The sequence below is a fragment of the Pongo abelii genome, chromosome 17, assembly GCF_028885655.2.
Source record: "Pongo abelii isolate AG06213 chromosome 17, NHGRI_mPonAbe1-v2.0_pri, whole genome shotgun sequence".
Taxonomy (NCBI): domain Eukaryota; kingdom Metazoa; phylum Chordata; class Mammalia; order Primates; family Hominidae; genus Pongo; species Pongo abelii.
This window is the reverse complement of record NC_072002.2, coordinates 84,759,495-84,774,225: the sequence shown is the minus strand read 5'-3', so window position 1 is coordinate 84,774,225 and position 14,731 is coordinate 84,759,495. Positions and strand designations below refer to the sequence as shown.

The 14,731-nt window shown below is 37.6% G+C and overlaps 1 protein-coding gene across 2 annotated transcripts in view; it reads right to left on the bottom strand.

Annotated features, from left to right (window-relative positions):
- DOK6 (docking protein 6) overlaps positions 1-14,731 on the bottom strand; it is a 440,469-nt gene that overhangs the window by 93,745 nt on the left and 331,993 nt on the right. For both annotated transcript variants that reach the window (XM_024236187.3, XM_054538078.2), the window contains exon 6: positions 9,802-9,940. In XM_024236187.3, the coding sequence (XP_024091955.1) occupies positions 9,802-9,940 (139 nt within the window). The remainder of the gene's footprint in view (positions 1-9,801; positions 9,941-14,731) is intronic.

Genomic DNA, 14,731 nt, shown 5'->3' with positions numbered 1-14,731 from the left:
TGGTGATTGTTTTGACTAGTATAACATATGGTAGGTGTGACATTATGTCTGCTGTGGACATGACTTCTAAGACCCTTATGACAGCTCCTCTTCCTCTCACTTCTGAGTCACCATGTAAGGCTGCATACATGTAAGACTGCTATGGAGTGAGGAAGCTTCAAGTAACTATGTGGACAAGTCATGCAATTCAAGGTTTAAATCCTTCTTAGAAAACCTAGCAATTTTCTTACAGATGGGAAATCAACATGCAGAAAAATTCAAGAATTTGCTCGAGGTAAAGTCTCAACTACAGAGCTCCCAATAGAAAACAGTTCTCTAGACTCTGAGCCCGTTGCTCTTTAGACGTTGATGCTGATATCTTCTGTGGGGGGAATAAAGAGCTTCCTCCCTAATATATTGCAATGTGGACATTCCACCCTTATCCTTTGAGAAGACCTAAGTTACTGGGAAGGTGGGGCTGACAAATGTTGGGAATTTTATGAAGGTATTGGCAACCCACACCTCTTCATGCTTTTACCAAAAATATGACCTAGGTAATCTTACCGCCTCTGAAATTTTTTCCTTTGTTGATTTGAGGCTTTTCTTCCCCCTGTAATGAACATTGATGCTAATTTGTGTTCATTTACATAAAATTCATTTGTATAAAAAAACTGTTAACTGACTTTCCTTTTGCTCTTTAGTGATTGCCTAGAAATTGCCTAGACAAATCTATATACAACTGACAGAAGAAATTCAGCATTTATAAATTGACATTTATGAGCCATTCTCTATGTGCCTGGCAATGTGCAAATTGGTTTCATATGTTATGCTACTGAATATTCACATAAATTGTCAACAAATATGCCATCTGAACTTTACAGACAAGGACAATGAGGTACAGAGGGGTAATAGAATTTGTTCATGGTGACACAGTTAATGAGTGACAGCTCTGAGGTTTCAGAGTCTTGATATTCTTCCCTCTTCCCCATGAGTCACTGTACAATAAATTACTGGATCTCTCTTCTCCAGGATACAGGTAAGATGAGAATTACACCAATTGGGTAAATTTCACAAAACCAGAGCAGGAATGCGGGTGCCTGTTTCTCATGTTCAAGACAGAACACCACAGTACGCACAGCAGAAGCACATGAGCTTTGCTTTGCACCAACCTGTTATCAAGTATCAACTCCACGACTGCCTCCTAATTTGACCTCAGGAAGGCATATATATATATATATATATAAGATTCAGTTTTTCCTTATCTCTAAATTGGAGTCAATGTAATCTAAAGTGTTGTTATAAGTATTATATAAGATGTACTTTGGGAGTTAAAAGCATAGTGTTTGTCACATGTTAAGTGCTTGGTAAAGATTGCTGCACTGGAATTTACTCCTGCATGGAGGAAGTGGCATGGACCAGAGGGGTCTACATGTGTATATGTGGTCAAGACATGAAAATTTGTCCAAATTGAGGTATTAAAGGAATGACAATTAAGACAGACATATATTTTGATCTAAGCCTAATTACCAAATAGAAATACAACCTCTCAAATGAATATAAGGAATAGCTGAATAATACCAGCAGATGGGGAAAAGTGGAAGAGATGAGAGACACGTGAGACAATAGTAGCAGAATGTGTGTCCATGTGTATGCATGTGTGCATTGTATGTGTGTGTGTGCATTGTAAGCTGGGAAGGGATAGCCATAGCTTTCTCTGTATGATGAACAGAGTTAAGAAATGCCTCTATGTGCATATGCCAACATGTTCCCTGGTATGACTGACACAAGAGGGACTAGGTAAAAAAAAATCTGTGAATAAGAAATATTGCAAAGGTACAAGTGGCCAGAAAGTATGTGAAGTGACATGTGAAATGTATATCAGTTGTGAAAAGAAATGTTATACTGCTGAATCAGAAAATGCTGCATATATAAGTGCTCTTTCAGTTGAGAACATTGAGCTTTATTTATTCTTGGAAAAGACTCACGAAACCTGAAAACCTGGAAACTGTATGAGAATAGAGATGTCAGAGACCTTAAGCCAGCCATGCTTGGCATTCTCTGCACTTGTTAAAACAGTCCTCTGAAGTTTGAAGGTTTATGGGCAATTGGCTCATCACAGACTTGGCTTAATTTTCAATAAGGGACACCTCACCCTTAATCTTCCATCTTATTCAAGATAAATGGAAAGGAATTAGAAGATACCATGCTAAGTCTATACCAGAATGACAAATAAAAGGTAATATTTACACGGTCATTGAATGAAAGTTGCTAGATGTCATTTAATTGAACTTTGTAGGATATTTTCATTAAACCTGAAAAAATGAGTGTTATTGTATATTTCAAATCATGTATTGGCCAGGTGCGGTGGCTCATGCCTGTAATCCTAGCACTTTGGGAGGCCGAACTGGGCAGATTGCCTGAGCTCAGGAGTTTGAGACCAGCCTGGGAAACATGGCAAAACACTCTCTACTAAAATACACAAAATTAGCCGGGCGTGGTGTGGCATGTGCCTGCAATTCTAGCTACTAGGGAGGCTGAGGCATGAGAATTGCTTGAAACCAGGAGGTAGAGGTTGCAGTGAGCCAAGATCATGTCACTGCACTCCACCCTGGGCAACAGAGTGAGACTCTGTCTCTAAATGAATAAATAAATAATTAAATAAATAAAACCATGTATGGACCAAAATACTTTCAGGAAGTCTGAAAATAAGCTGAGTTTGGGAATAACAGCAGAAACTGTCATTCACTTTCAACATCATTTCCGTCTGCAATCAGTAATGCATTTAACAACATGTATATTCTTAATCTGTCTCTATTATCTCTATTTCTGTTTATCTATTTGTAAGTAAGACACATTTACAGAGCTGCTCTTTGAATATAAGAAACATGATCAATACACATAAAACGTTAAATTTCTTAGTGATTTATAATCAAATTTTGGGCTCTTTTTAAATTAAAAAAATGTAAATATCTAGAGGCTATCGTTAAGTTCATAAAATTAATTTCCAATATCTGTGCATAAAGCTGGGATGAATTTTTAATGATGGTTAAAACAGTTTTTCCCATTTAAAGCTAAATTTTCTTGCTAGTCATTTTATGAATTAGCTTATAATTACTGAGCTCTTACTAAAGACCAGGTGGTGTTCTAACACTGTGAAGTACATATTATATCATTGTGCCTCACTCAACACCTTTTAAGTACAGGTAACTGAAGCACAGAGAATGTAACTTGCCCAAGGCCACATAGCTCTGTTGCAGTCTTTCCCTGGAATCAACCTCCGAAATCCTACTGTGTTCCTTCTACAAACTGCATCTGTTCACTGAACACATCCCAGGAACTGACACTTCTGCTCACATTCACTGGACGTGGCCTTCATTATCCTCCCAGGCAATGCTTATATCAACTCCTTAGATTTTAGTGGCCTACATTTAAAAAATACTTCTATTTTATAGCATTGTTCCAAAGAAAAGATAGTCTGAGCCATTGCATTGTATGTGTGTATGTTGTCACAATGTCTGTATGTTGGGTCATTTTGATGAACCTTTTGAAATCTGTTATTTTCATCTGAGAAAACTATCCCTGTGCAGCTTTCTTTATATTGTTCAGTTCCAGCAAAGCAAAGAAACAAAACTATTTTTTTAAACACAGAAATTACAATATTTTGTGTTAGGCAATGATTTTTCTTATACAGAATCAACTCTGATCTATTTGATTTATATTTGAGAAGTACATACATATACATGTATACATACATGAAATGCATTTTCTGAAGTGACATCTAAAGTATCAATTTTAAGGAAACAATAAATTTTAAGAAAAAAGAACATGATAGTCTAATTTTTACTCGCATCATGCAAGAACACCACTGGTTAGATAAATTACACATTGCTTTCTCACTATCTCCACCTCCTTTGTGTCCTTATGCAGAGATACATGTTTCTCCTTGGCCATGTGTATGTGTGGGTGGTTTTTTTTTTTTAGATGGAGTGTCGCTATTGTTACCCAGGCTGGCGTACAATGGCATGATCTCTGCTCACCGCAACCTCTGCCTCCCAGGTTCAAGTGATTCTCCTGCCTCAGCCTCCTGAGTAGCTGGGATTACAGGTGCCCGTCACCATGCCCAGCTAACTTTTTGTATTTTTAGTAGAGACAGGGTTTCACCATGTTGGCCAGGCTGGTCTTAAACTCCTGACCTCAAGTGATCTGTCCACCTTGGCCTCCCAAAGTGCAGGGATTACAGGCGTGAGCCACCCCGCCCAGCCAAGTGAGGTTTTGTTGTTGTTGTTGTTGTTTAGACTAAATTTTCTTTAGTGTTCTGAAACTGAACAATAGTAAGTGAATTGATTAATTGGGATCACAGATCCATTTTCACATTTTCATTATCAACCATAATAATTTGTTCTAATTCAGCTTGTGTTGTTTCATCACAATCCATGACTATCAGTAAAAAAAGAAAAAAAAATCACAAATATGCAAATGTGATCACTGTCAGCAATCATAAAAGCTCTAATCTTATGATTAATAATGATAATATTGAGTGATAAAATCATGAATAGAACTCTGAATAATAACTTTATTTGCACTTCTTCTTTTTTTTTTTTTTTGATACGGAGTCCTGCTCTGTTGCCCAGGCTGGAATGCAATGGCGCGATCTCGGCTCACTGCAACCTCCACCTCCCGGGTTCAAGCAATTCTCCTGCCTCAGCCTCCTGAGTAGCTGGGATTACAGGCACCCACCACCACACAGGCTAATTTTTGTATTTTTAGTAGAGATGGGGTTTCACCATGTTGGCCAGGCTGGTCTTAAACTCCTGACCTCAGGTGATTTGCCCGCCTTGGCCTCCCAATGTTCTTTCTTTTTCTGTCCACCAGAGCTTAGGAAAATCACAGGATTGACAGCTCTGGAGGGCAGCCCATTTGACAAGTCCCACTGATGATGTTTTTAAGGCATTAGACAAAGTCTTGATATCTTCCTGGCGTTTCAACAGCACTCATGCTATTTGTCCTTACACTGTGTACAGAGCTTTTCTGGTGAGCAGAAGATGGGGATTGCAGAACAGGAGCATCCTAAATGCTGTTTTTTTTTTAATACACTGAAATTCTCATTTTGTGAGGGTGTTTATATACAAATGTTTTAAAATTACTTGCAATGTTAGAAGATTGTAAATTACTGACAATCCCCCCCACACTTCTTTTTGCTTACTTATTTGGATATAGCAGAAAAAAAATTGTTTTTTTTCCTCATTCTTGTCTTTTCAACTGCTCTTTACGTGTGAGCATTTTATAATAAATTGCTTTAGAACATAAAAGGCACATTTTAAAAGAAAGCACCTTTCATTTAATGTGCATGTGTGTGCGTGTAAAGCAGATCCATTAAAATCTAAAATTAAATTATTTCAGTCCAGTTGAGGCCTTGTCCATGATTTCAGCCTATACTCAACCTTAACAGGCTAAGTCACATGGGTGCATTTGTGATACAGTTTCTGAAGAGTGGCTTCTATCACAAAGAATGTCAAAACTTTCTTTGATAATGTTGCTTGCACATGCATGTCAAACCATCTACAGATACTTTTGGCAATGGAATCCAAAGAACTCTGCTAGCTTTAAGAACAAGAATGATCTCTGTGAAATGGAAACATTTCTAGAGATGAACATATTCTGTTCAAATATCTAGCTTTAATCATTTTCTCAAATATTTGAAACATATTCCTCAAAAATAGTTCCAGTTTAATATGTATTACCCTAGCTTAATTCTCCCATGTATCTTAAAACTCTTTTTCAAACTACAAACAAGTCTAATTTTAAATGAAGAAGGTATAGAGACTCCTTAAGACTGCTGTCTCCTTTTCTGCCAGGTCCCCTTTCTGATTCTCACTTGGAGGCAGGAATGAGAAGCTGTTGCTATACATCTGAATGCAAAATGGCAAGCATGTCTTCTTCTAATACAGAGATCATTCTATGGAGGGCTGACTCCAATAAGTTGATTATCCAAATAATCTGTCTGGTTCTACTGCCATGACGCTATGAACAAGCTCAAATGGTGTATTTATTATCGTGTAGCAAAATTCGGTGATGGTGATGTCTTACCCATACATACATTAAGGTATGGAAAACTTTTGATATTTCAAGGAGTCAAAGGACATGCAATAATCCTGTTCTGGGCAGTACAAATTATTTGATCCCACACAATTCTGGGCTACTTGAGAAGGAACTTTCCTGCTCTTTTATTTCCCTATACCACTGTGCAGGGTACTTAGCATGGTGCAAGCACTTTATAATCTTGTGAATGGTTAATAAACTGATAACCTCTCCTTAATATGTTAATTGTCAGTTAATATTAACTTTTTATTCTTCTCAGTGAAGGAAATCAAGACATTCACTTTTAATTATCTTACCAATTTAGTGCTTCTTTTGTCCAGTTACTGTTGAGTGGCAAACGTAATGTTTTCTTACAATGTTGATAAATTTTTCTTTTTCTTTTTCTTTTCTTTTTTTTTTTTTTTGAGATGGAGCCAAGCTAGAATGCAATGGCATGATCTTGGCTCACTGCAACCTCTGACTCCTGGGTTCAAGTGATTCTCCTGCCTCAGCCTCCCGAGTAGCTGGGATTACAGGCATGTGCCACCACGCCTGGCTAATTTTGTATTTTTAGTAGAGACAGGGTTTCTCCATGTTGGCTGGGCTGGTCTCAAACTCCTGACCTCAGGTGATCTGCCTGCCTCGGCCTCCCAAAGTGCTGGGATTACAGGCATGAGCCACCGTGCCTGGCCAATGCTGAGAAATTTTTCTAAACATCAAATTCTTCAAGCAAGAATAGAAATGTCCTAATTCAGATTATGGATATATGTCAAATATGTTTATTCATGTGGCCCCCCCAAAGAAAGAAGGTTATAAACAAGGGCAAAATAAGGTCTTATATGATGTGAAAAGATCATACTGAATTCTTTCTTTTATAGTAAGAAACGGTTGTTGAGACATTATTTCTCATTTGAGTTTGTTTATCCAACTTTCAAGTTACAATTTTGTTATTTTAAATAGCAAATGAAAAATTAGAGAGTATTTAAACATTCTTTCATGCTTGTTGGAAATTTTTATAAAAGAGTTTTCTGTGGCCAGGCATGGTGGTCATGCCTGTATTCCTAGCACTTTGTGGGAGACCAAGGAAGTTGGACTGCTTGAACCCAGGAGTTCAACACCAGCCTGGGCAACACAGTAAGACCTCGTCTCTATAAAGTATACAAAAATTGGCTAGGAATAGTGGTGCAGGCCTGTAGTACCAGCTAGTTGGGGGCTGAGGCTGGAGGATCGCTTGAGCCCAGGAGGTTGAGGCTGCAGTGAGCTGTGTTCACACCATTGCACTCTGGCCCAGGTGACAGAGCGAGACCCTGTCTCAAAAAACAACAGCAACAAAGAAAAGTTTTGTGCATGTTGAGGTATCTATAAAAAAATTGTATCTGGGAGAACTGGAAAACTTTGCTTTTGGTTGTAGTGTTTTGGAAATTTAGGCATTTATCAACTTGAGGCAGCTTGCACTTAGAAAAGGATTAGTTCAGTTTACTCTGGAAGAACAAATTAGACATGGAGGAGTAGTTCTTACTAGCATTAACCTGCAGAGAAAAGCATAGTTGTGAAATTATTTCTGAATTAAACCAAACACTCTATTGACATGTATGGGCCAAGTGATGGAGTCTCTGATTTTGTAATTTCTAGAAACATTTTCTCTGTTGAGCCTTGCTGAGCTTGCTGTTTAAATATTTGTTGCACTCTCCCTTCTATCTCTGTCTCAGCACTGATATTGGCACCCACGCCTGTGGTGTACACCCTAGTTTTAGACTGCCTGTGGTTACAGTGACTGGATCCATTATCTCATCTCTGAGCCATTAAAAACAATTACTTGGCTCCATTCCTTTGACTTGCTTCTCAGTGGCACAGGACACAAGAAACATACAACAACATCAACAACAAAAGTGAATTAAGTTTTGTTTAGCAAATATTTTGGCACAACATTGTTAGAAATACTTGAAAGATTGTGAAGGATATTATGTAGCCATAATAGCAACTCTTATAACAACTCTTATAAATATTCAATGTCACTCCGACATCACTGTCATCCATAATGAACGCTTTCATGGTACTTCTATGTGCTTGGTCTGATTCTCAGCACTTTACATAGATGAATGCACAGAAACCTCATGACAACCAAATGAGCGGAACTATTACATGCCTTGTTACAGATAAAGGAAAACCAGAGTTAAATAATTTGCCCAAGATTACACAGCCAGTAAGTGGTGGTGTTGGCATGCAAGCCCAGAGCGCCAACGGGATACTCTTCTTTATGGCAGATAATTACAGTATGTGAAAGAGCTCTTGGAATTTCCATCATTAAAATATAATTTAAATCACTCTATGAGCTTTTGCTTGTTTAAAACAACTATAAGTGAAGAAGCACAGAGGTTAACTAATAGCAAGTGACATCATGGTTAGCCCCATGGTAAATTTTGGTTGAAAACAAGCACCAGCAGATTGAAAATATGTGCTGACGATCAATATGCATTACTCTGAAATAATTTGAAATTTGATAGTTATATTTTTCCACTTGATTTTAATCACTAGAAAAACATCACATTGATTAGATAATTGTTACAATGGTTTAAAGTTAACCCAAATCTTTCTAGAAGATTGTTTTACCAGCCCTCTCTAATTGATGATTCTTCAGTCAATCCCACAGTCTCATCCTAATCATCCTACAAATGCTGAAGCTACTCTTTCATTTCCATGGGGAGTCCAATGTCCTGTGTTGCCCTTTCCCTCCTGAGGTGTTAGGAAGGCTCTTTTTTAACCGTACCCCAGATGGAGAGATAAATATAGTATTGAGAAAGTTAAAAGTGCATTAAGAGTAAAATATGATCATTTAAGCTACTTCAATGTTTTATTTCTTTTAAAAATGTTTATACTTCAAAATATTTCATAGAATTTTAGAGATAAAAACTAAAATAATAGTAATATAAAACTTTGTCTTAAACTAGAATAGACTTACTGATGTTTCACAAAGAGAATTATAGATGCTTCCCAAACACAACCTGTCCTTCTATAGATGAACTCTGATGCATCTTTATAAATCCTAGAGAAAAAATAATACTCATCTCTTAAGATCATAATCAATAGTCATTTCGTTGTTTGCTTTTCAAGCAAATTAGTAATAAAGCTTATAATTATTTTTCAGCTTGTCATATTAATAAAATTTACTACTTTAGATTCTTTACTAGATTATTTTTTAGCTTGATCCTAAAACTGGACTACAGTTCCAGGACAAGACGATAGACAAATTATTCTATTGTCAACCAGCATAACCTCCTTCTGCAAACATTTTATTATATATACAGAAAGAGCTAGAAGTTTTAGAGCACCTACGGACAAACATAAAGGTTAAAAAAAACAGTGGAACCCTTTCTGGTGAGAACTTAATTTTCCTAGTTATTTTGAGCCCATATTTAAATCTGATTGTCCAACTGTATATGAGGACATGCAGACAGCATTGCTTCTTATTTCATGCAATCCACTCTCTGACATCCAAGGCAACAGGTCTTACATAGGTAGATGCCAGAAGTGCAGGGCTCACAGTTGGTGGCCACAAATAACTTCTTCTTTGACATATTGAATAGGATATTAGAGAGATGAGAGGGTAGGGTAAGCCCTCGGGATCAGGGCAGGGTGGACACTCAGGCGCTGACATGAATGGCCCCACACATACACGGTGTACATCAGATCCCAGTGACATTCATTTCCAAGCTGATTGATAGGTTACCAAGGAAGGGGCCTTACCCGGGCCTTCTGTTCCATTTCTAGCATTAATCTTTCATGTTGCTCAGCTATGGCCAGTGTCGCAGAATGAACCTTCTGATAGATCATTTCTCCTTCCCTTGTTTGAAAAGTGAATAGTCCTTCTCCTGTGTCACACATTCTGTGAGAACAGAGATAGGGAAAGAGATGGGTCTCCATGTGTTCAAGTGCATAACAGTTTTCCACGTAGACAAAGCCCTTGCCCTTGTGCCTCCTCCTCCTGACCTCCACAGGAGTTAGTGAGGCTGATTCAGCCGTAACCAAACCAACCAAAAAGTGCATCTTTAAATGGCACATGGAAATGGAAATAAAAATAAAAACCCATGTATATTTGGATGTTTAAAAAGGAAGCATTCACAACAGTGTAAAGGAACAGAAAAAAAAGGTGATTTAGGCAATGACAGTGGATGCTTTCCAATATTTAAATGAATTAGTGTTTTTATGTGCCATTATGACATAGACTATTATGATACAATATTATGGGGAAACTGTTATGCAGTTATCACTATGTCATTTCTGACAGCATATAATATTAAAATTCTTATGTCAATTCAGGGAAAAATCAGAATGCAAATTCTTTTTTCAACTATCTAATTAGAATTACTTTTTAAAAACTTTTTTTATTAGGAAAACTCCACTGACAAGTTGTTATTCAATAGGATTACAGGTAAGTTTTATTAACAAAGGCTAACTCTAAAATGGAAAATATTTTAATATTTTAAGCTAGCTTTTAAGAAAGTCTTCAGAAAGACCCACCCAATATCAATATGTTAATATTTGGATATTGGATATTAATTGGATTTCTGTGTTGCTGATTTTTCAGATTACAAAATCAAGCGATTTTCAAGTTATAACATAAAAATATTCATGAGGAAAACTATTTCTTTAAGCACCGAAAAGATTTTAGATTCTTCTCTATGATTCTCCAAGGAGTTTTCAATAGAAAAGAAATGTCTCAAGAGGCTTCCGACATTACAGAGGATGCAACTGTGATCCCTTAGGGCCCTATAGAGCCAGCACTTAGCTTCTCTGAAAGAGATCTTAATAAAATTCACACAGCGTGAAATGGAAAGTCTGGGGGAAAAATGAAGAGTTTTCACAAAGTGAAACAAATGAGCTTTCTTTGTTGATTCAGAGGAGTAAGGAGCAGCAGCAACAAAACCATTGATAAGTAGTGACTGCATCTTGTTTGAGGTTGAGCTTTGTTCATAGTCGTCTGAAAAACAGTGCTTATTAGCCTTTGGAAATGAGATAATGAAGACACAAATTGTTATTTCACACTCAGTCATTGAGATGTAAATGTCGAGTGCTTGTCCACTTCCTGGGATTTGACTCTGCCCTGCGCAAAAGCTTGCATGCTTACAGGAGGGATTTTTGTCTCTGAAGTAAAAACTACTGTAAACTTCATCCTTTGATCATGAAATAAGGCATTTAAAACAGCATAAAAAGCAAAGAAACTTTAGGTAGAAGATGCTCTTTCTTCAGTGTTTGTACCTAAGCCTAGATGAAGGTCATATTTATGATTTTTGTCAGCCATATTGGAATAAATGGGCTAGGTGATATGGTTTGGCTCTGTGTCCCTACCCAAATCTTATCCCAAATTATAATCCCCATGTGTCCAGGGAGGGACCTGTAATCCCCACATGTGGAGGGAGGGAGGTGAATGGATCAGGGGGCAGTTTCTCCCATGCTGCTCTCCTGATATTGAGTGAGTTCTCACGAGATCTGATGGTTTTGTTTTTGGAAGTTCCTCCTTTGCTCTTCTCTCTCCTGCCACCATGTGAAGAAGGTCCCTGCTTCTGTTTCACCTTCTGCCATGATGGTAAGTTTCCTGAGGCCTCCACAGCCATGTGCAACTAAGTCAATTAAACCTATTTCCTTTGTAAATTATCCAGTCTTGGGTATTTCTTTGTAGGAGTGTGAAAATGCACTAATACTCTAGGTGTTTCCCTTATTATTTAAAATGTGTTCTTTTGGGGCTGTTAGGGAACAGATAGACTGTTTCATATCTGTCTAAACAGTCTTGTGGTAACAAGCCAATACTAGAGAATGTAATTAGGAGAAAGAAGAAATAATTTAGATGGCATTTGACTTGCTCCTCAAAGCATGGTCCACGGATCAGTAGCATCTGCCTCCCTGGGAGCTTGTCCAGACCATCAGATCTAAATCTGCATTTAACACACCCCCAGGTGACTCACATGCACATTATATTTGATAATGACTGGACTCCAGAACCTTCTCCACAGGTCACCATTTCATCAAAGAGGAGTGGGAGATGACACATGAGACCCACAGGAGGACATATTAGAAGATGTATTTGCACAACTTTTTAAAGACTGTGATATATAAAACTAATATTAGAAAGAAATATGTCAAAAAGGGCAAATGAACCCGAAGAATTATTTCCTTAACTTGGGAAAAGCTAAAGTGTTACATTTGAACCCCCAACTCCCTTGCCAACAAGATGCGCATTCCTCAATTGCATTTATTTTGTGAAACAGGGAAAATATGGTTGACGTGTGTTTGTCCTGACTTCAAACAAGAATTCTATTGATATTTGTAGACAACTGCAAATGTAATCTCTCTTTATATCTAACAATGTCTTTGTACAAAATGAATTTTTTTTCTTATCTAAAATAGAATGTTGGATAATCTTTAAGGTTTCTTTCAGCTCTGAGGAATATTCTAGGGCCAAATAAAAATTCTAAGAGGTAAACAGAACTGGCACACTTGTTTCCAGAATTTTCTTTGTTTTTGTTTGTTTTTGACATTGTGATATAGGGAAATTATAACAATATAGGATTCAAAAGACTAGGGCACCGATTTCAACCACAATGCTCTAGCCTGTCATATAAATTTATCATGTAATTTTCAAGTAGCTACTATAACCTAGGCACTGTTTTGGGCCTGGGAACTGAATAGGAGGGAAAAATATATATGGCCTATTGCTTCTGAGGCTTTTGAGTAGTGGGGAAAGGGCAGCAAGAATTACAAACTTACTGTGATATGTGCTACCAGGGAGAAGAATAGGGCCATGAAGAGGACAACTGGGGATCAATCTGAGCCAGTTATTTTACCTATTAACTTATCTATAAAATTGGCAACAAGAATTTATCAGTCTTTTTTTTAATTGAATGAAGTAATGTATGTGATAGTGGGCAGGAAAGGGTTAATTTAGCAGGCCCCAGTTGGTTATTCAAACCCTGCACATTCTCCATTCCTAGTTTTAGGATGGGCCTATGGCTGGCTTCTGGGATATGATTTCTGGGGCCTTTGGAATATTCTGTCTGTTTCTGTTAAGTCTGAGACCTTGGGCCATGCTATACCCATTTGACCAGATACATTAATCCCAACAAGGGACAGCCTAGTGGGAATGCCTGTTTTCACTCTGATGCAGCCTGGGGTCTGAGTAGCTGAGTCAGTCCTGGGGGTGCTGCATGCCTACATGACTGACCCCCAATAAAAACCTTGGACATTGAGGCTCAGGGGAGCTTCTCTGGTTTACGGCACTGCATGTGTTGTCACATGTCATTGCTGGGAGAATTAAGGGTTTCCCCATGCAACCCCACTGGGAGGGGCCTTGGAAGCTTTTGCCTGGTCTCTTCTGGCTTTTATCCCTTGTGACTTTTCCCTTTGCTGATTTAAATCTTATTTCCTCACTGTGGTGATATAAACTGTGAGCATAATGTGTTTTTCTGAGTCTTGTGAGTCTTCTGGAGGAGTATTGAGCTGGAGGGTGGCCTTGGGAACCCTTCCATCTGACACTGACAGCATGTGCTAAGGAGTCAATATATTTTAATGCAGTAAGAATGTAAAATTCCTAGTCTTTTCCCTAAATGTCTGTTTGTCAAATTACATTCCTCTATGGAATCTAAGAGAATATCCTCTTTATCCAGCCTCACCACTAGCATCCAGAATCACTTGAAGTAACAGTACTGTCAGACTTATCTCTGTTATGTTCTAACAAATAAAAAATAACCAGGATCATGTGGATGTATCTATTTGAAGGAAACCGAACTCCAGAGGAGGTGCTCCACTATTCATGGTTCTTAGTTGCCTTCAAGGGCAGAATCAGCCCTAACATGGTGCGTGGAGGAATTTTCTGGAGAAAATATTCCTAGCATTGAACTACTAGACCACGCCCTCTTTTTCTTGTCTGTAACTCTCAAACTTGGCTCTCTATGAAGGCGTGACTTTGAAATGCCACTCTTTCTTCCCACATGATGTGTGAAAGAAATTTACCAAGTCAAAAATTATGGAGACATTTTACTTAAAAAAGTATGTGTAGATACTTAGATAATTTTTTGTGGGTCTATAGATAACACTTTGCTGCAGATGAATTAGTTGACATCTGGCAATTTTGTCCATCTTCACAGCTGTATAATTTCATTCTCACTGTAAGTTTTGCAATATTGTTTACATATTTAATAACCAAATATTTAGCCTCTGTGAACATGGAAATTATAAACTCTCAGTAATGGGGTAGAGTAGGAGCGTGTTCCTAAAAACCCAGTGGTATTTCTATTCAGTATTTAAAATTTAATGTTTAATTATAGAACATAATGAAATTCTTCAAAGCACAGCTTTTCCACAGAGCAGTTAAAACCAATTAACACTTTTATTCTGTTAACAGTTTAATCTTTATTGTCATTTAACGATGCTAGAATTTTCCTTTTTTTTTTTTTTTTTTTTTTGCTGCTATGAAAAGATTGGTTACTCTGAGTCAGACTTTAATCTAAGAAACTCTAGGCAAAATGGACAGACAGTTTGTAAAAAACAACAGTACAGAAAAGTCAGTAAAGCAACAGTACAGAGAGTCAAGACATAGACCCAGTTCATATAATAGTTAAACATATGGTCCAAGTAGAGTCTCAAGTCAGTTAGGGAAAGCTGACCTCTTCAATAAACTGTT